Raw genomic sequence first — 25,434 nt, 5'->3', positions numbered from 1 at the left:
ATAATCACTTCTCTTCAGGTCCATAAACACCTATTCATGTTTTTAAACACACAGAGGCTAAGTAAGATCTTTTATGTTTTCAAAACATATAAATATATATACACATATATACATATATATACACACATATATATATATATATATATATACACACATACATGCACATTCACTTCTATGTAGATTTGAGATTATCTGTCTGAAAAATATAAACAAAACAGAATTTATTACACATTTTTGACTGATTAAAACAGTTACCTCCCAAGCTTAGCAAATACCCATGTAATAATAATATAGAATTAGACAATTTCCCAAATTTCTATATTTAATACATTCTGGGGCATGTATTTAAACAGAGAGAGAAAAAAAAAATGTTTATTTGCTGTCTGCTTACGTGACTTCCAGAGTCACATCTTAGCATTTGTCTGTGTTTTCCAAGGCCTTTATTGCTCCACATGGGGTCAATCCATGAGGAGTTGTAAGAGTCTTTAAAACAGCATATTTCCTGTTTAGCCAGCAGTGCAGATGTGTATTTGATTTTATTTGTGTCACCTTCCCCCAAGAGGGGTTTTTGCAGTAAGTCTTCAAATAGAGATTCAGTGAGATAGAACTGTTGTATCACACGTGTCAAATTCCAAAGGGGTCCTTGAACACATTCTTTTCTCACCTCACCAAATGTTCTGAGGTTATAAAATCTGCATATATAGTCAAATGAATAGGGTCACTGAGCTATTTCCTTTAGAAAAGAAATGTTTGTGTTTCAAAAAGGCTCTACTGATCGTCAATCCTGATAGACGTGTATTAGAAGCTGTGTTCAACAAACTCATGTTTAATTAATCCTGAGTTCTCATCTAACATATACAGTGTATAAAATATACATATATATATATATATATATATATGTACACATATGTAATATTCATCATAATATTCATATACTCTGACATAAATCCCCCTTCCAACTTCAAATAGATGTAGGACACATGTATTTGAATTGGCTTAAAGTCAGTGGTATTTGATGAGGATCAACCGTATACCTCATAGACAGTCTCTTATGAAGAAAGTTTGTTATTTTGAGCTTTCATGTTTATCAGTTAGGCATCTTTAAATTACAGTATGTCTTTAGTGCATTTGGGGATATGACACTTCATTCTCCCTCTATGACTTGTAGTTGGGACCTGGGATGACATGCCCGCAGTTGATTTATATGTACCCATTTATCTATGAAACCTTCATTTTTGGGGATCCGTATTTTATAGGCCACTGGAGATATTTTGTCAGTAATGACAAAAGGACCTTTCCATGAGGGAAGAAATTTCTTCTCCCTAACCTGATCTCTTCCAAAGTTATAAAGATAAACTTTATCATTTATTTCATATTCCTTTTTGGATGTTTTGAGATCATAATAGGTTTTAGTGGCAGTTGCGGCTCTCTCTAAATTCCTTTGAGCAAATGCAAAGGCATGTTGCAGGTGTCTCCTTAGGTTTTCCACATATTGATGTGTATTGGCAGCGTTTATCAAATTTTGGTCTGATGTACGGTACAGCAGATGCTGAGGTAGAACCATTCTTCTACCAGTCATCAGCTCAAAAGGTGACATCTTGGTAGCACTACTTGGAGTTGCTCTTAATGCCATTAAGACTAGAGGTAGTTTTATATCCCAGTCTTTACCTGTTTCACTCACAAACTTTTTGAGGATTTTAACAATGGATTGGTTGTAACGCTCTACACCACCACTTGAGGCAGCTCTATAAGCAATATGGAGCTTTCTTTTAACCCCTAGTATTTTCCACATTCTTGTCATTACTTCGCTAGTGAAGTGGGTCCCCCGATCTGATTCGATTCTTTGGGGCAAACCAAATCTGGAAAATACATGGTTGATGAGCAATGCTGCACATGTTTCAGCACTATTGTTAGGTGCACTAATGCACTCTACCCATTTAGTGAACAGGCATGTTATGGTTAACATGTATTTGTTACCTCTTGATGATCTTGTTACCGGGCCAATAAAATCAATTTGTATATCTGACCATGGCATTACCATCCCCCTTTTCTGCAATGGCGCTCTATGTGTTGGTGCAGTGGGTTGGAACTGTGGACAGATTAAACACCCTTGACAGTAGGTTTGAACATCTTTCAACATGTGTGGCCAAAAAGCGTAGTCACGCAATATTTCGTACGTGAGTTTGGCACCGCGATGACCAGATGTGGGAGCATCATGGGCATGTTGAAGCATTAGACCTCTGAACTTGGTGGGTACTACCCACTGTTGGATGCCAGTTTTGGAGGTTCTAATTAACAAACCATCCTGTAATTTGAATTGTGATTTAGATTTTATTAAGATTCTCAGATCTTCTTTGCCAATACAATCATCTTTTGAGATGGGGTTGCTTTCAGGATCTTCTATGTGTTTATAGAAGATGCCTACAATGGGGTCTTCTTTTTGACTAGTGATCAGGTCCTCACTAGGAGAATCCTGACTCCATTGTACCAAGTTAGGCTCACTCTGTTGTTTTGCCTGGTTTCTGGTAATGGCTTCTACCTGAATTGCACCCATTAAGTGTTCAATATTAAGGAGTTCTCCAGTTATGGCTCCTTGTTTGGCTAATGAGTCCGCAAGGTCATTGCCTTCCTTATCAGGACCTAAAACTCTGGAATGACCCTTGGTCTTTTTCCAGTGTATGGTTAAATCATTGGATACTACCAGATTATCAATCTCGCAGAACAATTTGCCATGCTTGACTGGTTTGTTATTGCTTTTCTGCATGCCATTTCTTTTCCAAGTTGGCAGGTATTCAACAAAACTGTCACGCACATAATTTGAGTCAGTTATGATCACAAATTCATGAATACCATGTTCAATAGCCATTTCAATGGTTTTGAAAACAGCAGTTAGTTCTGCAACTTGACTGGATCTTGGTCCAATGTTGAAACCTACAGATATATTTGAGAATCCATTTGCCCCAGTTATACCAATGCCAGCGACTAGTCTGCGCTCATTATCAATGGTGGCATGGTAAGAACAACCATCAACATATACCCAAGGTAATGTTTGACAATGGTCTTCATTGTACATTTTATATGGGGAAAGCAATTGTTCTTCCAGAAAATCATCTTCTGATAATTTTTCCCCAGGATCTCTAGCAGTACAGTCGTGGAGCTCAGCAAGCCCTTGTGCGACTGGATTCTTTTTATTCTGCTTGTAGCGAATTTCTAAGGGCCAGCCTTGTAAGGAAAGAGTCCACGCTGTTATGCGGCTGTTAGACAAATTCCCATCTCTTATTCTCTCACTTTGCAAATATAGCAAAGGCTGGTGGGCCGTTTCTACAATAATTTTCTCGCCCTGTATATAGCTGCGGAAATTTTGTAGAGCCCATACAGTAGATAAGAGGGCTTTTTCGCAATCGTTAAACTTTATTTCTACTGGGGATAGATTTTTGCTCGCATAAGCAATGGCTTTGTTCAAATTATCATGCTTTTGGTATAACACAGCACTCATGCTTACATCTGTGTACCCTGTTTCTAAGTAGAAAGGTTTACCACCTTCAGGGTACGCTAAGCAAGGTGCTTGAGTGAGTTTTCTCTTCAGCTCTCTGATGGCTGTCTCTTGAGACTCACTCCAGTGCCATTTCACATCCTTCTTTAGAAGAAGTAGTAGTGGTTTAGCTAATTCCGCATAATTATCAATGAATTTGCGAGAATAATTCGTCATACCCAGGAATGATCTCAATTCCTTTAAGTTAGTTGGGTTTTTAGAATTCACTATAGCTTCCACCTTTTTCTTCTGGGGATTTAATCCATCAGAGGTAACTTCATGTCCCAAGAAGTTTACACGAGTGCGGCACCATTGAGCTTTTTGCAGGGATAATTTGACACCTGCCCTTTTAAGTTGGCTGAGGACGTGTTTAAGCTCTGCAATGTGTTTTTCAAAGTCTGTGCTTTTGATTAAAACATCATCAACATAAGATAAGGTCCCCCTTTCCAGTGCGTCAGGCATAGCCTTATGCATGAATACAGCAAATTCATGTCCAGAATTTATGTATCCAAATGGAAGTCTCTGGAATGCATACTGAACCTTTTGGAAGGAGAATGCTAGCTTATATTGGTCCTCTTCATGTACCTTTATGGTCCAATATCCCTGTGCACAATCAATGGCAGTGAATATTTTGGATCCCTGCATTTGTGCTAGACACTGGTCAATGTATGGTACAGGCCAGCCAGACATGTATACTCGTTTGTTTAGCTGTCTTAAGTCAGCACACAAACGCCATTGTCCATTGGGCTTAAGGACACCTAGAATAGGATTATTATAAGAGCTGTGCACCTGTCTGATAATACCTCTTTCTTCCAAATTCCTTATGATCTCTGCAAGAGAATCATATGAGGCTAAGGGAAGTCTGTATTGTTTGACAAATACAGGTGGCGCATTAGGATCTGTTTGTATTCTTGCAATGTGCAAGTCTGTGGTACCACAGTCATAAGAATCCTTAGCGAAAATATCCTTGTACTCCATCAGGAGTTCTCGCAGCTGTTGGCGTTCATCATCGCTAGAACAGCCATTGGCTAAGGATATTTGCTCTTCGACTATTTGCTGAAATCCTGGAAAGATTTCAGGCTGTCCTATTTCATAGGCTTCTTCCAACCTAGAGGTGAGATCCCCTTGATTATAATTTATATTGCTCCCATGACTCTGGGGATTGGGGTAATCTTGCTGTTTGATTGGCTGATCAAACACTAGAGAGGCTTCTTCAATTTTACAGATGCCTTCCTCTGAGCTGAAGGGATAAATAGACTGAATATTAAATAGACCCTCTGGCATAGATGCAAAGGATTGTTCTATTAATTGTTCTTCAGTTAGGTATCCTTCAGGTATTAGCCCAATTACATTATTCTGGAATCCAAAAGTGTAATAACTTGATTCCAGTGCATATCCTATGGTAGTTCCCTTGGATAATGTTATATCCTGTGGGGTCATGTTATGCACAATAATATTTATTGGAACAGTTCCAATATTCACCATAGGAGTGTAGGTTACTGAGACACCCAGATTTTGTATTCTATGGGAGAGGCAAATCAGTGTTTCGGAAGTTTTTAATTTCTGACCTCTCTTTACCTGTAAGGGTAAAAGAAATTTATCAGCCCCAGCAGGAATTATAATATCGCTAGATACCTGCATATTCACAGCATATGGCAATTGCTGGTTTGATTTCAGGGCTGCATTTTCATCCTGAAATACTTCAGGGTCCCCCTTTAACCTGCTCCAGAGGCAAGAATTAATCAAATCTATTTGTATGGCATATCTATGTAAGATATCATTGCCAATGTATATTTGATTATGGGGAGTATTTAAAACTAAAAACAGGTGCTTCACTGACTTATTACCAATAGAGATAGATAATAAGCACTTAGCTGTGATGTTATAGCTTTCAGACCTGTCATCCAGGCCGTTGACACAGTGGTCTTGGGGAGAAAGATATTTAATCACTTTAGGTTCAGCTATTTGCGTTAATAAACCTTCGCTTATATAGCTAGCTTCCTGTTTTAAGTTTATTTTAGCATACTTTGTTTTACCAAGGTCATGCACTTGTATAGGGATAAATAGATCCTCTTTAACTCTCTCAATCCCTGTGAGGTATTGAGCGTGGTCTCCCCCCTTAGGGATTTTATGATCCCCCTTGTGGAGTGATATGGTTAATACATCGCCATCTAGGGAGATATTCGCTATCTTTCCAGGCGATATTTTAAAAGTATTACCATCAGAGCCACTAAAAGGAGTCTGATCATCTATTTGTAGAATAGTGATTTCAGGTGTAGAGTTATTCCTGAAATGAATCTCCACAGCATCTGGTTTCTCTTCCACCACGTGACAGCTGTGTCGGGTGCGAGATGTACCAGATTTTTCATAATTGATAGGCCGTTTAACTTGCGACCAAATTACATTATTTATGCAATCAATTATGGTGCTTAATCGCTTCAGGAGATCACTACCAATAATTAAACGATCAGTTGGCAGATCCACTATAATGACAGGGTGTCTTATGACCCTGTTCCCCAATTTAAATTTTAACCAGGCAGTACCGTAAACTTTTAGGGAGTCACCCCCAACACCTATTAGAGAACCGTCAAATTCTTTTATTTTAGGTTTGTGGGATGTTAGCTCATTTAGCTGTGTGTAGTATCTGTGGGATAAGATAGTTGCCTGTGACCCAGTGTCAATTAATCCCCTGATAGGGTTGGAGACTGAATCTTGCAGCTCAACTAGTACATAATATCTTCCTGCAGTTTCTATCATTTCACACATAAAATTTGCATTCTCATACATTTGTGGGCTTCGCCACGTATTACCTGAGTTTGCCATGCTTTCCGATGCAGAAGAAGCTTCATACCTACCTGTTTCCTCTATGACAGGGTCGGCTGGATTCTTTTGTACTGCATCTGTGGAAACAAGGTTAAGAGAGAGCTGCAAAGGAAGAGATTTGTTAACTTTTTCCGGCTGATGTCGCTCATTGTCACAGCTAATTTGTCCGTTTCCGGTCTGTGGGGAGATAACATGATTAGTATCATTGATATTTATTATTACATTTTGTATATCTCTCCCCTCCCCTTCAGGTGATACTGCAGTATTTATGACTGTGCCTGTGGTCCACTGCTGACCACTGGCTGTACCCCTAAAAAAGTATTGTTCGGTTGCTGAGCCGTAGATTTTTGACTCATATTAGCGATTTGTTCGCTCAACCGATTTAATTGGGTAAACAGCATATCTACCTGATTGTACAAATTACCTCTACCCCTGGGCCTATCTCTTGGTGCCCCATTATACTGATTCCTGGACCATTGGGTTCCCTCAGAATCAGGGCCACTATTTCTATTCTGGCGTGGTTGCCCCTGGGGTTCAGCTTGTTCAGTATTAATATTTTGGGAAGCATTATATACCTGGGGTGTCTGGTTACCCTGAGAATATCTTCGCCGTTTATTGTATCTACCCTTGCGCGGATACCAATTATTTGGTGAGTATTCTCTTTGTGAGTAATTATTCACCTGATTATGTCCCCCACTTTGGTTATAGTCTCCCTGCGCCTCAACCTGTGTAGGGGGAGGGGCAGAATTAAACCTCTGTGGAGATGGCCTGTTTTGACTGGCCACCTCTGCATAAGTCCTCTTGTTAGACTCCAAATTGAGGGGGCTAGGTGACACCCTAGTTTCTGCCACAATTTTGGGTTTTGACTCCTTTTTAACCCCCTGCTCACTGGACTGCTGAATAGAGTATAACTTCGTACTCTCTTTGATCAGCCATTCCAATGAGCAGTCCTCATCAAAATCTCTAGCTAAGTTGATTTTGATGGGTGTAGGCAATGCTTCAAAAAATAAATTTACAAATTCTGAGCCATCAAATCTGGGATTATCTTCAGCCATACTGTACGCATTTTTCAATACAGAAAGGAATTCGACTGGACTCTGATTCGCACGACACTTTAAACCATATACCGCTATTTTCGCAGCAGTTTTAGTGCGATATTGCCCGAATTCTTTTCTGCATTGTTGTTTTACCCCATTCCAGGAATGAATATTCATATCCTTTAGTGAAGCAAAGAATTTGTGATGCTTACTGTCAAATACCCAAGGCAGAAATTCAATTTTCAATTTCTCACTTGTAACATTCATTATAGCTAACGCATTTTCAAATGCCTGTAAATGATCAATTACAGATGTTGTTCCCTTATTGGAGAATATAGGTACTGCGCGTTGTACGAAGGTGATTATTTTATGGGAATCATAGACTTTATCAGACTTATTTTGGGACTCTCTGTTAGAGTTTCCCTCCCCCGCATCAGCTGCGCTACAGCTGTCCTCTGGATTTACATCCTGAGGGGATTGTCTATTTGGGAAATCTACTTCTGACCCGTTAGGGGTCATTTGTCTATGTTGTTCTATATATTTTCGTACCTCGTCCCTGACGCGTTCGCTAAAGGAGTTAGCATTATCTGTATTATTCTCATTGCTAATATAGGGGTTTTCATTATGGCGATATGACCTTTTTAAATCGCTTAATTCTCTCTGGCTTTGCGCAAGCTGTTTATTTAAATCTTGTATCTGCGCGATTAAGTCCATATTGTGCTTATCTAAGGTGGCTAGGTTTTGGGCAAATTCATCCATTTTATTTTTGGCTATTTTTAAACCCTCTTCGCGTCTGCGCGAGGAACGAATACTATTTTCTAGCTCCTGTATTTGCAATCGTTTGTCCGTGACACAAAACGACATTTCGTCAATTATGCATATTAAAAGGGGCCAGGATTTTAGTATTAGTTCGTCTCGCTTTTTGGGAGCTTCGCATTGATTAATCATTAATAATTCCTGGAAGAATTCATTCTCTTCATTCCACATATTATTATTAACGGTAATATTTTTAGCCCTAGTTTCAAGCATATCCATAAAATCATTTAATTCACCCGCAATATTAAACTTCCCTTTAAGGTAACTTAAGATATCTTTCTTAAGGACCTGACCTTTAGTAATAGGTATGGTTATGGGACCAATTTCATTGCTATGTATAGAATTAAATGAGTCACTTCTGGCTACAGACATTATTGTATTGGTTTAGTATTTATTTAACTAAAATGCTAATACAATTTTTGCCAATAAAAAGAGAGAAAAAATTTTATATTTCAAAAAAAAAAAAATATATTATTAATTTTGAAATATGAAAAATTAATATTCCGAAATATGAAAAATTAATATTTTTGATTAACTTTGAAAATATGAAAAATTTATATTTTTGATTAATTTTGAAATATGAAAAATTAATATTTTTATTAATTTTTCAAAATTAATCTTTAATAATATTTCAAGATATTAATGTCAATCTCGAAATATGAAAATTAATATTTCAACTTTTCAAAAAAAATTATATCTTCGAAATATGAATTTTTTTTTTTTTCTCTTTTATAATAATTTCTATTTACTTACAAATATATTATATCAATTATGATGGATATTATTAAATCTCAGCAGTGCCTCCAATTATTATGTCAGTATATTTATGAAAATCTTAGCAGTGCTATCCAAATAATATATATAAGTTTATGGCAGGGTTATAAACACAATACAAAGAAATAGAAACCCTTATCAACCATGCACCTACTAGACCATACAATTAATATAAATATCTGAATTCTTTTATTTAGTTAATATCCATAAACATATTGAACTATATTTGCAATAAAAGGAAACTAAATAAAAGTTTATATGCGTTAGAACCAACTCTTAAGATATGCTATTCTTCTTACAAAACCCAGAACAATATACCTTCACAATTCAGCCTTATTTATTTAACACAATGGGACTAAAAACCTTTAACATCCAAGTAATACAATTCTAAACAGTGTTTATAAAACAATAGGATAAAATATATATTCTGCTATTTAACTGCAATTTATCCTAATACAAAATTAACCGACAATATCAGAACTTGTATAGATGAGTTACTTAGCCAATTCAGACACAGATTTGAACAAAACCTAGGCTTATAACTACCAATTTAAAATACAATATACTTCACCAATTTTGAACCAATTCGTAGCGGTCTTTAGGTCATCTCATTTGAAAGAAGGTTTTTGCACAAATCAAGGATAAGTTTTAAGCTCCTTGCTGAAGTGAACTTTTTTTTTTTTCAGGTATATCGCAGCCAAAATCAGATCACTAATTTTCAACAAGTTACAGACAACTCTCCTTGTGCATTCAACACTCCCATTATATAATCATTGATGACATCATGTGGGTGGCACTACGGGAGCTGACCTTCCCATTGGTTATCTGGGAAGTCTAAATCGGATTGGCCCTTGGAAATTTCATTTTTAACAGCCAGAAAGAACCTTCTGGCTGTAGTTCTCGCAACATAACACCAGGTGGCAGCATACAGTACAACATAGCAATACAATACAGCATTTCTGACATTTTTAAGCAAGTTAATTTTTTTTTTATAAAATGGTTATTTAATCAGATCACACTCTCTGCATTAATCATATATAACCCCAATTACAGATGGTTAATATTAGGTTATTTTTTCTGATTATTCTGATACCAAATATGTTATATTATTAACATTTTATTATATTAAGGTAATTTAATACTGCTAATTAGTAGCTTAAAATGCATTACAATTTTATCGGTATCCTGGCATTTATATGTGAATAATAGCTTATTTTTAATTCAGTATTGTACTGTATTCCAAGTGAATCCTGTCTATGTAGATCTGAAATAAGAAAATAAATGTTAATAATCACTTCTCTTCAGGTCCATAAACACCTATTCATGTTTTTAAACACACAGAGGCTAAGTAAGATCTTTTATGTTTTCAAAACATATAAATATATATACACATATATACATATATATACACACATATATATATATATATATATATACACACATACATGCACATTCACTTCTATGTAGATTTGAGATTATCTGTCTGAAAAATATAAACAAAACAGAATTTATTACACATTTTTGACTGATTAAAACAGTTACCTCCCAAGCTTAGCAAATACCCATGTAATAATAATATAGAATTAGACAATTTCCCAAATTTCTATATTTAATACATTCTGGGGCATGTATTTAAACAGAGAGAGAAAAAAAAAATGTTTATTTGCTGTCTGCTTACGTGACTTCCAGAGTCACATCTTAGCATTTGTCTGTGTTTTCCAAGGCCTTTATTGCTCCACATGGGGTCAATCCATGAGGAGTTGTAAGAGTCTTTAAAACAGCATATTTCCTGTTTAGCCAGCAGTGCAGATGTGTATTTGATTTTATTTGTGTCACCTTCCCCCAAGAGGGGTTTTTGCAGTAAGTCTTCAAATAGAGATTCAGTGAGATAGAACTGTTGTATCACACGTGTCAAATTCCAAAGGGGTCCTTGAACACATTCTTTTCTCACCTCACCAAATGTTCTGAGGTTATAAAATCTGCATATATAGTCAAATGAATAGGGTCACTGAGCTATTTCCTTTAGAAAAGAAATGTTTGTGTTTCAAAAAGGCTCTACTGATCGTCAATCCTGATAGACGTGTATTAGAAGCTGTGTTCAACAAACTCATGTTTAATTAATCCTGAGTTCTCATCTAACATATACAGTGTATAAAATATACATATATATATATATATATATATATGTACACATATGTAATATTCATCATAATATTCATATACTCTGACAGTACAAAGTTCAAGATTATGTAAACAAAGTAACAACTAATGACAGATTACAATAGATTTAAAAAAATGATACATAACTATTACATAAATACTTACATTTCATAACATAGCTTCTTATTAGGGTCCTTAATTTAGATTGTCTCCGGATTAGATCATTATAACGCTTCAGGCACTGTTTTCTAGTCCTATTATGGCCAGACAGACGTCTGACCCGTCGAACCATCTCTGATAAAATTGGATTTCTTTTATCCTGTTCCAATGTGAATATCCCCTTCCTTTTTTTCGGAAAATACTTTTCCATTGTATAGGTGATTATAAGTAATTCACTGATGGAAAACTTCTTGGAACGATTCATCATCAATGTCTGTATGTATCTCTCTAACCATAAAACTCCACCCAATAACGGAACTAATTGTTATTGTTATTGCGCATTAAAATATACCCATTTTAAAAATGATTTATGTTTAAAAGAAATAAGTAATCGAGTAGAAACTTATTTATTGATCAATATTAAAGAAAAAATATTAAACTAGTTACATCTTTTTGTATCAATATATATTACATGTAAGTTGTTACAAAGTGCGCAATAACGTGCACTATATTTCTACAGTCGATAGAAGATAACTGTGAATTGTTACAATGCGCAATAACTGTGACGATATTTCTACAGTCGATACATTTGTTTTCCTAGGTTAATTTTTTTTTTAGGGCTATGTTCGTTGTTACCCCAATTGATACATACAAATAGTTTCGAATTTTAAAAAAGAATGTATATAAAAATAAAGACGCATCAATTTGAAAAAAATTAACATTTGACCAATAGGAATAAAGTAAATTCTAATTGTGCAATCAAATTACAGTTACTAATTTTATTTAAATTATTCCGTAATCTATTCATATAACGCCCCATTTCTGTAACGTTCTGGAACAAAAGTTGTTAGTGATAATTGTTCATTACTTTATTCTGACTTCGAACGAAGACACTATTCTTATTTGCGCCATTTTTTGATCGAAATTTGCGATGGCTACTGGACTAGCTGGAAAGACGAAAAGTGGCCGAAGTGTGATGTTTAGTCATCGACAGAACTGTATTCTAGTTGAAGTTGTCATCGAACATTACGATGTTATTATCGGATATCAAGCAAAATCTGTCAACCCTCAAAGAAAAAAGGCAATTTGGGAACAAATTAGTCGTGCTGTGTCAGCAGAGGGTAGTTTTCCGAAAGACGTCAGGGCCTGTCGGAAGCGGGTGAATGATATTCGTAAGAATATTAAAAGAAAAGTATGTAAGGAAAAGCATTTATCAAAAGGAACTGGTGGAGGCCCCGCATATAGGGCTGAACTGCTTGATTACGAACAGATGCTGTATGCCAGGATGGGGGATGCTGTCGTGGTGGGACTTGATGTACCATCAGATACCATGGATTTTCGAGGTAAATATCTAATTGATTGGTATTAAACGAATAGTATAATATATTCTTAACTTATATTTCATGGTTCAGACAGAGCATACCCTGCTAATAATTGTTTTATATGAATATTTTATATTTTTTTATTTTAATATGTATTTTACAAAGTTTGCTTGTAAGCTTGGAAGCAGGACCATTTTTGGATGAGGACCTGGATACCGCTTGTTAATTGGCTGGCTACATTTAAAAAGAAACCAATCCTCAAGCGCTAAACAGGTGTCACACCCAAAAATGGCCACGCTTCTAAACTTAGATTTTTTGTTTGGGAAATGAAAGATAATCCAAAAAGAAGAAAATATAAAAATTATAATAGTATTGAATTATAAAAAATTTTGGAAATTACATGCTCTATCAGAATATTGAAAGAATAATTTACACTATACTATTTCTTTAACATGTATTTTGTATATTCATTTTCTCAATCTTTAATTTTAATTCATTTTTAATTTGTTTATATGTACTATAGAAGAACATGAACAGGCATTAGAAAATGAAATAGAAAATGCCCAGGTGGACCTACCATCGGAGTCTGAATTGACTAGTGAACAACCCACAACATCTTCATGTGGTATACCATGCAGGGAAGAAACTACCAGTAAGTAAAAGTATATTACAAAAATGTTAATATCATTTGTATTAATGAAAATAATGGACAATGAAGTGTAATTAATATGTATTAATACGTTTCTTACTTTTCTCCTTAGAATTCTGTTTATGTAAAGATATTTAATTTAAAAACATATATATGAATATCAATGTATTTATTGTTACAGGTGTCATGGGCTTACTACAAACTATGCAGGATTTGTCAATTACATTATTTGATGGTAATTATTGACCTTTTTGTTTTTTATTTAATTAATTTTATTAATTTTTTTAATTAATTATTTTTTACATTCATAGATGAAATAGAAATCACATTACAACCACTTGTGACTGACACAGTTTGTCAGGAGGATGATGATGATGAGACACAAATACAAACATCAACACAACTTGAAACACCACATGTAGAGGAATCAGAATGTGAGGAAGAGATTGATGATGCAGAACAATGCCCGATAGATGAACCGGAGAGACCAAATGAGGTTGAAAGATTAACAGATATGGCATTGTCCTTCAGGAATGAACAAAATGAATTTTTTAAACAAATGATAGAATTGGAAAAACAAAGAAATAATATACTTCAAGAACAATTAACAGTGCAAAAGGAGTATTATCAGAAAAAGTTAGAGTTCTTGAATAGACGACATCCTGATTTATAATTCTATTCTCCATATATACCTTCAAGTTTTGGTTTCTAAAATATTTAACGCACTTATAGCCTTTGTTAATGTTTATTAGAGTTCACTGTTTTGATGTTAATTTTTGGTGTTTAATAAAGTTTTTTTATATTATTAAAAAAAAAATTTTTAATTCAAAGTAAATAACGAAATTTTTTTTTTTTGCAAAGTATTCATTTTTTATTCAAAAAGAAAAAAAGATATATATGTATAAATAACACAACACAACTTTGCTTATAAACTATATAAATTCTATTTAAAAAAAAAAATATGTATTTCTATATATATATATATATATATATATATATATATATATATATCCAAACAGGTGCACTCACTGTGACATAAGGCATCCGCCGGGGTGCTGCGTAGAAAACATATAGCAATATCCGTTCAACCCCTAGAGGTAGAGAAACGCTTCACTCTCCGGTCTTATTCAAAAATCCTTTATTAGGTATCCAGCATCAAATGACAAATCTCCCAAACGTTTCAATACCAATTGGTATCTTTATCAATGGGTAATCAGAACATATCTATCCCAAAAGAAGGTTCCTTCTTTTGGGATAGATATGTTCTGATTACCCATTGATAAAGATACCAATTGGTATCGAAACGTTTGGGAGATTTGTCATTTGATGCTGGATACCTAATAAAGGATTTTTGAATAAGACCGGAGAGTGAAGTGTTTCTCTACCTCTAGGGGTTGAACGGATATTGAGAGAGATATATATATATATATATATATATATATATATATATATATATATATATATATATATATATATATATATATATATATATATATATATATATATATATATATATATATATATATATATATATATATATATATATATATATATATATATATATATATATATATATATATACAATTCTATCAATATTAATTATTAAATTAAACCAAGGTATTTGAATCCAATCCGAAAATTTCCTGGAAAAAAGGTGTAATTAATAATATAGAACAAACTATATTAACATGTTAATAAAATTTTATTTAAGTAGACTTTCATCTAAAAAATCGTTCAATAATTTCAAGACGATTTTCCACTCCTGCTCTTGTGGTATGTCTTGTGACAATTTCCTGAGGAACATAAACATCTTCTGGCACATCCTCCAGACACACCTCATCTATATTTAGTTGGGAAATAGCAATATTATGCATGACACCAGAATTATGTCATTACATTTCTCTGGGGAATATTGAAGATCACCACCAGAACGGTCCAACACCCGAAATCTCATTTTCAGTACCCCTAATGTACGCTCAATAGCACTCCTTGTCGACCTGTGAGATTCGTTGAACTTGATTTCTGATCTTGTATGAGGTATTGGTACAGGTGTCAAGAGCCAAGGCCTACAAGGGTACCCGCTGTCACCTTCAAAAATATAATACAATTACAAATTAGCGACATGTAACAACAGGTTTATGAGGTTAAAATATGACATTTAATAAATAAATATAAAAATTTTAATATTCACCTAATAGCCAACCGTGTGGCATCTCTCCACGTTCAAATGCTGCAAATAAAGCAGACTGCTTTAATATGTGATAATCGTGGTATGACCCTGGAAAACCTGATCTTACTGCCCAAAACCGAAGGTTAGAGTCACATACTGCTTGAACATTGAGAGAGTGGAAGTGTTTACGATTTCGATATTGCTCCTCCCTTAAAGCTGGTGGTCGAATTGCAATATGTGTGCAATCAATTGCACCTAGGACATTTGGAATGCCGGCAACTTGATAAAAACCAGATTTAACTTGGTGCCATTCATGTACATTCCTTGGCACATATATAAATTTATTTAGATGCTTCAAAATCGCTTTTAAGACAGTCCTCAAATGTCTACAAAAAGAAGGCTGACTCATGCCAACCACTGCACTGGACACAGCCTGAAAAGAGCCCGTGGCTAGGAAATGCAAAACTGCCAATAACTTGAGCATTCCAGGTATTGCCCTTGTTCTTCTAGTCTGTGGCTCTAGATCATTCTGTATTAGAACATATAGATTTTGTATGCTCTCCCTGTTTAGGCGAAATCTTTTTTTTTATCTGATAATCAGATAATGCCTGTAGTCAACAACGAGGTAGAAAAACTCGTGGAACTCTTTGCCGTCTACGTATTGGCAAAATCTGTTCATTTCTTCGATTTTCATGGCCCCTTGCTAAAGAAATAGCAGACAAAATCAGGAAATAATCCATCTTCTTGCGCTGAAAATATGGAGTAAATTAGATGTTCTCCTATCTCTTCATGGAGAACATTAGTAGTCGTATTAGGAGGAGAACTTTAGGCTCTCCAATGGCGCAAAATAATGATAAATATCGATTTTGGAGAGAAATAGGTCGTATTCTTGAATATACACCCTGAAAAGGGCGTTTTAAAGCTTTATTTTGCGCAAATGTGCGCCTAGGCGAGGGACATTGAAGGGCGATAATTTTGTAGTCGTATTTGCACATTTTTCGGAGTATTTCTTATTGATAAATAGGAGATATATTACGACGGCGTGAATTAAGGCGCAAATTAAGGAGAATATGTTTGATAAATCGAGCCCAAATTATCACATTTTCTTCATTCTCTTGATATCTTTATTTGAAATGCAAGAATTTAAGTTTAGATCCCGCCCCTTTTTTGGTGAAAAACCTGGGTGGTTGTTGCTGATTGGTGGATAAATTCATCCACCAATAAAAAAGTGCTGTCCAGAGTCTGAACCAAAAAAATGCATTCTTTTTCAAATAAAGATAGCAAGAGAACAAAGAAAAATTGATAATAGGAGTAAATTAGAAAGTTGCTTAAAATTGCATGCTCTATTTGGGTTCAGTGTCTCTTTAATTCTATTATCAAATCTACTTCATTCTAATAGTATGCTTTGTTGAAAGAGCAGCAATGCAGTACCGGGAGCTAGCTTAACACATCAGATAAGCCAAATACGAGGCATATATGTTCAACTACCAATCAGCACCTAGCTCCAAGTAGAGAATTGCTACTCCTGAGCCTTTTCAACAACGGCTACCAAGAGAAGGAAGCAAGTTGGATTAAAGAAGTCAATTGGAAAAGTGTTTACAATTGTATGCTCTGTTTCATTTTGATTTATGCCCACATACAGTAATCTGTGATTAACAGCTATTGTATGAAAAACACATCAGGGCCTTTAAGTGTATATACATATTTTAAATTCATACTTGCAAAAAGAACTGTAAAGTGTTCATCTTTTGAGTAGCGACCATGACATTTTAAATTTATATTTAAATAATCGTTAGGAGTGGCATTCAAATTTAGCCATATTAGAACCTTCTTAAAGGAACATTGTACACAAGTTTTTTCTTTGCCTAAATGTTTTGTAGATGATCCATTTATATAGCCCATCTGGGGGTGTTTTTTTGTAAAAATGTATAGTTTTTCTTATTTTTAAATAACGTGCTGATTTTCAGACTCCTAACCAAGCCCCAAAGTTTTAGATGTATACATTCTAGATTGCTTCTGTTTTTATAATGGTTCTTTTCATATGCAGGGGAGGGGGGGATGGAGGATCTGCTCTCAGTCCCTTCCACGGGGTGTCCCATCCGAACCTCATCAACTGTGCTAAATTGTGAGCTTTTAGGTTAGTTTTTAAAAGGTTTTAAACTGGATTTTTATATCAGTATCTGTGCATATTATTCTTTATAGTACTGTATTACATGCAGGTAAATTAAATTTAGTGTATACTGTCTCTTTAATTATTAACTACTGTCTAATGCTTTTTGTTACCCACTCACTTACTGCAGATTTTGTTTGATCCTCAAAAATCAGGTTCCATATTAAAGTATGTCAGCCTCTAACTGTGGCTTGATATAAGATCAAGTTATATTTAAAGTGCATAATTCACCCAAATAAGTAAAAAATATTATTATTGCAAATAAAGAGGCCTTTTCACCTGTCTTGAACTTTCTTAACCTCTTTCCAATGAGTCTATAGGGTCGGACTACAGTGATATTTACAATACAGCCATTCTATAATTTTATTGGTATTTTCCCTTTTATGCAGTTAATTATACATTATACAACATTAAATATTTGTGTAAAATGCAGGGCAGGCTTAATACGTTGTGCTAACCGAGTCTAAACCCAACCAGAGTCAGTTGTCTCAGAGATTCAAGTTCAGCAGGTTAAAAATTCATATGAGAATATGCAGATTATTATTATCGGGTATTTGTAGAGCGCCAACAGATTTCGCAGCGCTGTAAACATAGTCGGTGTACAGGATAGCTTTGTAGGGGTCAAGTGGGTAGAGAGCCCTGCCGAGAGTTTCACTTTTGTAGTCGGCTCTTATGAAGCGATCTGTAAACAGCTGGGCCCATAGGCTTACAATCTAAGGGGTTCAAGGGGAAAACAATGGCGTTTGTAAAGGTTAGTGTTGGTTGTATGCATCCCTGAATAGTAGAGTTTTTAGGGAGTGCTTGAAGCTGTTAAAACTAGGGGAGAGTCTTATGGAGCGAGGCAGGGAATTCCACAAGATGGGGGCCAGTCTGGAGAAGTCCTGTGAATGTGAGGAAGTAACAAGAGAGGAGGAGATCCTGAGCTGATCGAAGGGGACGGGAGGGAGAGTATCTAGAGACAAGTTCTGAGATGTAGGAGGGAGCAGTTCAGCTTAGAGCTTTATATGTCAGGGTGAGGATTTTATGTTTAATCCTAGAGGCAAGAGGAAGCCAGTGAAGGGATTGGCAGAGAGGTTCAGCAGATGAAGAGCGACGAGTAAGGAAGATGAGCCTGGCAGAGGCATTCATAATGGATTGTAAAGAAGCTATGCGGCAGCTAGGTAGACCAGAGAGGACGGAATTGCAGTAGTCAAGGCGGGAAAGGATGAGAGAGTGGATTAAAATCTTGGTTGTATCTTGTGTAAGGAAATGTCTAATTTTAGCAATGTTTTTAAGGTGGAAGCGGCAGGCTTTAGCCAAGGACTGAATGTGAGGAGTGAAGGAAAGATCTGAGTCAAGTGTGACCCCAAGACATCGGGCGTGCGGGGTAGGGGTAATGATGGAATTATCAACAGTTATAGAAATTTTGGGGGTGGAGACATTGGAAGAAGAGGGAAAAATAATTAGTTCAGTTTTGGAGAGATTTAGTTTAAAGTAGTGAGAGGACATCCAAGATGAGATGTGAGAAAGACAGTTAGTGACACGGGTTAATAAGGAAGGAGGTAGGTCTGGTGCAGAGAGGTAGATTTGGGTGTCATCGGCATACAAATGGTATTGAAACCCATGGGACTTTATCAAGGAACCTAGTGACGACGTGTAGATTGAAAAGAGAGAAGGGGGCCAAGGACAGAGCCTTGAGGTACCCCAACAGAAAGTGGTAATGGGGCAGAGGATGCTCCGGAGAAGGCTTCACTAAATGTACGGTTAGTCAGATAGGAAGAGAACCACGATAGAGCTGTGTCACAGATGCCGAAGGATTAGAGGGTTTGGAGCAGAAGAGGGTGGTCAACCGTGTCAAAGGCTGCAGACAGGTCAAGGAGGATAAGCAGAGAGAAGTGGCCTTTGGATTTTGCTGTAAGTAGGTCATTGGTAACCTTGACAATTGCTGTCTCTGTAGAGTGGTGGGAACGAAATCCAGATTGCAGTGGGTCAAGAAGAGAGTTTAGTGTAAGGAAATGGGATAGACGTGCGTAAACTAGCTTTTCGAGGAACTTTGAGGCAAGAGGGAGTAGGGAAATAGGGTGGTAATTGGAAGGGGAGGTTGGATCAATGGAAGGTTTTTTGAGGATAGGTGTGACCAGTGCATGTTTTAGAGATGAGGGAAATATACCAGTGCTGAGGGAGAGGTTGAAAATGTGTGTGAGTATGGGGGTGAGGGTAGAAGAGAGGGAGGGGAGTAGCGTTGAGGGGATGGGGTCGAAGGGACAGGTAGTGAGGTGGGAGGACAGTATAAGGGCAGAAACTTAATCCTCATTAACAGGGGCAAAAGAGCTGCATTTTTGGATATTTGGGTTTTGGGTGATCGTGAGCTTTTGAGGGGGTGGGAGATTGGAAGTATGTTGAGAGCTGATTTCACTTCTGATGGAGTCAATTTTTATTTTGAAGTGGCTTGCAAAATCTTGAGCTGAGAGAGAAGTTGTGTTAGGAGGTGGGGGTGGGCGGAGAAGAGTGTTGAACGTGGAGAACAGACGTTTAGGGTTAGTTGAAAGAGTAAAGATTAGATTAGAAAAATATTGTTGCTTATAAAGATTAAGGGCAGAATAGTAGGAGTTCAGGATGAATTTGTAGTGAAGAAAGTCAGCTGAACTCCTAGATTTCCTCCAATGTCGCTCAGCAGTACGGGAGCATCTGCGTAGGTATCGTGTCAGAGGAGTATGCCAGGGCTGAGGATGAGAGTGTGGTTTCTGAGCTAAGGTTGGAGGGGCCAGAGTGTCAATGACCGATGTAATGGTGGAATTATACTGGCAGATAGATTGGTCAGGGCAGGAAAAGGAGGTGATGGATGATAGGAGAGGTTTGAGAGAGCTAGCGAGTTTATGCAGATCTAGTGACTTAGTGCTTCTGTGAAGTTTGGTGTGAGGGGTAGAGGGAGGGAGAGTTGTAGGTAGGGAAGTGATGTTGCAAGTTAGGAGATGATGGTCAGAGAGAGGAAAAGGGGAGTTTGTTAAATTTGAAAGAGTGCATCGATAGGTGAAAATCAGATCAAGGGAATGACCATCTTTGTGAGTGGGAGAGTCAGTCCATTGTGACAGGCCGAAAGAGGAAGTCAGTTGAAGAAGTTGTATTGCAGCGGAGGCATTTGGATTGTCAAGAGAGATGTTAAAGTTGCCAAGAATGAGGGCAGGGGTGTCTGAGGAAAGGAAATAAGGAAGCCAGGCAGCAAAGTGATCTAAAAATTGAGTTGGGGAGCGGTATATGACTGCAACACGTATAGAGAGTGGGGAGAATAACCGAATCATGTGTGCTTCAAATTAAGAAAATGTGAGTGAAGAGAAGGGCTGTATTTGTTGGAAGGTGCAACGAGAGGAAAGTAAAATACCGACACCACCTCCTTGTCTATTGCCAGACCTAGGAGTGTGGCTGAAATGGAGACCCCCATGTGACAGTGCAGCAGTGGATGAAAGGCTAGGAGGTTGTGAGGGATCAGGATTAGGGGAGATGTCGCCAGCAGCTAGTATGAGCAAGAGGGAGAGTGACATGAGATGAGAAGCAGATTTGCAGTAATGAGACTGTTTGGCTGAAGTGCAGGGGGGAGAGGGGATGTATATCATATAAGATTTATTTATCTTAAAACAAATATTTGTTATCGAGAAGTGCTGCCTAGGTCTACTTCATGCTAAAATGTTGAGTAAAGTGTAGTAAAACTACTCTGCAATATACTTTTATTTATTTTACCCCATTTTCATGCAACTTAGCACTGAATTTTCTAATTATCAGAGCTAGAAATGCATATTGCTGACTTATCAAGGCTAATCCTGCTACATATTTTTCCCTAATTGGCTTTAGCAAGTAATATCAGCAAAATGAAACACTTCATACTAACACAGTGACCGTGGCTAGCCTTGACTGTAGACTCAATGCCTGCATGCATTAATAGTTTTAGAGCTAGCCAAAATAAAGCTAGCTCTAAACTATTAATGCATGCAACTGCTGGCAACTCACACCACCATTATTATAGATTATACTACTGGAGGTAACTAAGTGTGTTTTTAAAGTGTTTACTTTCCTATTTTATTTATGACTCAATAAAATAAGTGTTCTTAGTTTTAATTGCACCTCATCTTCAACATTCCATGTTAAAGGGACACTAAACCCACATTTTTTATTTCGTGATTCAGATAGAGCAGACATTTTAAGCATCTTTATAATTTTATCAATTTTTATTCGTTCCTATGCTAACTTTATTTGAAAAAGCAGGAATGTAAACGTAAGAGCTTGGACCATTTTTGGTTCAGTACCTGGGTAGCTCTTGCTGATTAGTGGCTAAATGTAGCAAACCAATCAGCAAGCGCTAACCAGGTGCCTAGCCAAAAATGGGCCGGCTCTTAAGTTTACATTCCTGCTTTTTCAAATAAAGATAGCAAGAGAATGAAGAAAAATTGATAATCGGAATAAATTACAAAGTTGTTTAAAATTGCATGCTCTATCTGAATCAGAAAATAAAAAAATTGGGTTTAGTGTCCTTTTAAGCTGTTTACTTTAATCAACTGTTCAGCTGAACAGCTTTCTCAAAACCTAAGAGTGCTATAAGCGTATTCTGTCCAGGGGTTGGTCCTTTACCTCTCCTTAGTACGTTGGTATCTAACTTTTTAATACACAGCACCTATAACCTACATTTATAGAATATTACTTATATGGGATTTAATGGGCCATTTAATCAAAATTAAACTTTCATTATTCAGATAGAGCATGCCATTTTAAACAACTTTCCAATTTACTTCCATTAACTAAATGTGCACAGTCTTTTTATATTTAAACTTTTTGAGTCAACAGCTCCTACTGAGCATGTGCAAGAATAAGTGTGTATGCATTTGTGATTGGCTGATTGCTGTCACATGGTACGTGTATGCATTTGTGAATGGCTGATGGCTGTCACATGGTACAGGGGGAGTGGAAAAAGACATAACTTTTAAAATTGTCAGAAAAAAATTCTGCTACTCATTTGAAGTTCAGACTAAGTGCTATTGCATTGTCTTGTTATCTTGCATTTGTTGATTATGCAAATCTACTGTGTTGACTGGTCCTTTGGCTATATATTTGGCTATATCAAGTAGTGCCACTGGAATTTCTTTTCTTTTAGTCAAGGCCAAATTGGCTCCTCCACATAAGGCACGTGGTGGGTGGGGTTAGGCATGTTAATTTGTTTTATAAATGTTTAGACTTGACTGATATGTTATTCTGTAGCAAGACAACACATGTTTACTGTCCCTTTTTAAAGGTGATGTTTACATTTATAGAACACAATAATTACTTTTTTTGCCTGCTTTGTTAAACCTTAACGTAATTATTTTCTTTTTGTTCCTAGGGAGTTTTATGAAGCGAGTATTCAAGTTAATATCTCATCAGACTCCAAGGACTTTTTATCTGCTGTCAACAAAAATCTCTTTACAACCTTCTTTTCCTAATCGTTTGCACAAGTCACTCCTGCCTCTTCCTAATACTTGTCTCTTAAGTTTTGCAACCAGAATTAGCAATTACCACAGCATGGCAGAGCAGAGGTACTGTGTTGAATATGCCAAGCGTGGCACTGCTGGATGTAAGAAATGCAAAGAAAAGATTGGCAAGGGCATAGTACGTATTGGCAAAGTAGTGCCAAACCCTTTCAGCGAGTCAGCGGGGGACATGAAAGAGTGGTACCATGCCAAGTGCATCTTTGAAAAGCTGGAACGTGCAAGAGCAACCACTAAGAAAATTGATGACCTGACAGAGCTTGAGGGATGGCAAGAACTTCAGGATTCAGAAAAAGAGTTAATCACTCAGTATATTAAAGGTAAAGGCCATATCTTAAAAAGACAGTCTACGCCAGAATTTGTATTGTTTAAAAGGATAGAGGATCCCTTTATTATCCATTCCCAGGTTTTGCATAACCAACATCTGAAATATACTTTTTACCTCTGTGATTACCTTGTATCTAAGCCTCTGTAGACTGCCCCCTTATTTTAGTTCTTTTGACAGACTTGCATTTTAGCCAATCAGTGCTGACTCCTAGGTAACTCCACTTGCATGGGCACAATGTTATCTGTATGACACACATGAACTAACACCCTTTAGCTGTGAAAAACTGTCAAAAAGCAATGAGATTAGAGGCGGCCTTCAAGGGCTTAGAAATTAGCATATGAGCCTACCTAGGTTAAACTTTCAACTAAGAATTCCAAGAGAACAAAGAAAATTTGATGATAAAGTTAAATTGTAGAGATGTTTAAAATCACATGCCCTATCTGAATCATGAAAGTTTAATTTTGACTAGACTGTTCCTTTAAATAATCTCAGTGTATTTGTTTAATTGAATCTAACTCATCGGTTTTATTTCATTTTTATCAGTTGCTAGTAAAATGCATTTCCTGTTGACAATATACCAAAATTGTGTTATAGAAAGCCTGACAAAACCAACCAATATAATTTTTACTAGTTAATGGGACAGTTAAAAATCATGCCTAGGTAGGCTCAGAAGAAGCAATGCTCTACTTGCTGTTATGATGCTGATTGTTGGCTTCACATATATGCCTGGTGTCATTGGCTCGCTTGCTGTGTTCAGCTAGCTCCAAGTAGTACATTTCTGCTCCTTCAACCTAGGGTACTAAGAGAATGAAGCAGATTCAATAGTAGAAGTATTGGAGATATATAAATATATAATTCCAGTTCTTAAAGGGACTTTAAATAACATGCTGTAATTCATAGGAGACATTCTAAAACCATGCCTATTCAGAGGGTTGGCGCTGGTGTGTTTTGTGTTTACAAGCCACTGCTGACTCACTGAGCAGGCATGGTATTTGAATACTGGTGCATGGCGCCTTACAGCATACTGTATGTGTCTATGCTGCAGAAAACAAGTAATGCCATTTACTAGAAGCATTTTTGCTAATGGAAGTGTGTTGCAAACATTTTTTCTTTTTAAATTGAAATACACCCTTGTACATTTAATTTTTAACCTATTTTCTCTTTAAAGCTCTACATGTTATGCCTTGTGTATTCCACCCTCTGGATATGCTATTCCAAACATAAAAACATCATCATATTTCTTTTTGTTATCTTTTTGCTTCCCTATTTTTGAGTATTCGCTTATTTCAGTGTTGAAGTTTTTATAATTCATACAACAGATCATCTTTGTACCTGCATGTTTCATGAATAAACTTCACTTCCTGAAAACATCATAAAACATGTAGGTACAAGGTTGATCTGGTTTTTTTTTTTTTTGTCTGATCAAGATTTAAATGAGGACTGATCTAGAAAAGTAGATCATTTTTGAGAAAGCAGCATTGGAGCAGTCTTTGGATTGGCTGACATAGTTGTAAGGGGAGGTTACTGAGAGCCGTAGCAGTTTAAATATATTAAATGTTGAGATCAGGAGGTGTTGAGCACAAAAGATGTAATAAGTCCAATGCTGTAAAATTTTTAATTATTTTCTTAAAGGGACATGAAAGTCAACATTAAATGTCAGGGCATGTGATTTTAAGAGACTTTTCAATTTACGTCTTATCAAATTTACTTTTTCTGGTGGTATCATTTGTTAAAAAGCATACTTAAGTGGGCTCAGGATCAACAGAGCATTACTGGAACTACCTTCTGATTGGTGCTTACAAATATAAGCCTCTTGTCATTGGTTCACCAGATGTGCTCAGCAAGATTCCAGTAGTGCATTGCTTTTCAGGAGCTGACTTTTACATATTGTTGTAGTCATGCAGAAGTGCAATAATAAAATCATTTTACACATTAGTGCATTTTATGTCTCCTTAATGTTTATAAAAAAAAGTAACTCTTTGCAGAGCTTGCCGCTAAAGTTGGT

At 36.2% G+C, this 25,434-nt stretch overlaps 1 protein-coding gene across 2 annotated transcripts in view; it reads left to right on the top strand.

The window, feature by feature from the left end:
- The window catches only part of LIG3 (DNA ligase 3), a 224,307-nt gene that overhangs the window by 5,270 nt on the left and 193,603 nt on the right, over positions 1–25,434 (top strand). Inside the window, exons 1-3 of one of the 2 annotated variants that reach the window (XM_053707434.1) lie at positions 17,496–17,579; positions 22,957–23,421; positions 25,415–25,434. The exon at positions 25,415–25,434 is cut by the window's right edge and continues 121 nt beyond it. In XM_053707434.1, the coding sequence (XP_053563409.1) occupies positions 17,501–17,579; positions 22,957–23,421; positions 25,415–25,434 (564 nt within the window). In that variant the 5' untranslated portion in view covers positions 17,496–17,500. Of the gene's footprint in view, positions 1–17,495; positions 17,580–22,956; positions 23,422–25,414 lie in introns of those variants that run through there. The other variant, XM_053707435.1, reaches the window with a different exon arrangement.

This window comes from Bombina bombina, chromosome 3 (assembly GCF_027579735.1).
Source record: "Bombina bombina isolate aBomBom1 chromosome 3, aBomBom1.pri, whole genome shotgun sequence".
NCBI classification, from domain to species: domain Eukaryota; kingdom Metazoa; phylum Chordata; class Amphibia; order Anura; family Bombinatoridae; genus Bombina; species Bombina bombina.
The sequence above is the reverse complement of the archived record's forward strand: the minus strand, read 5'-3'. Positions and strand labels throughout refer to the sequence as shown.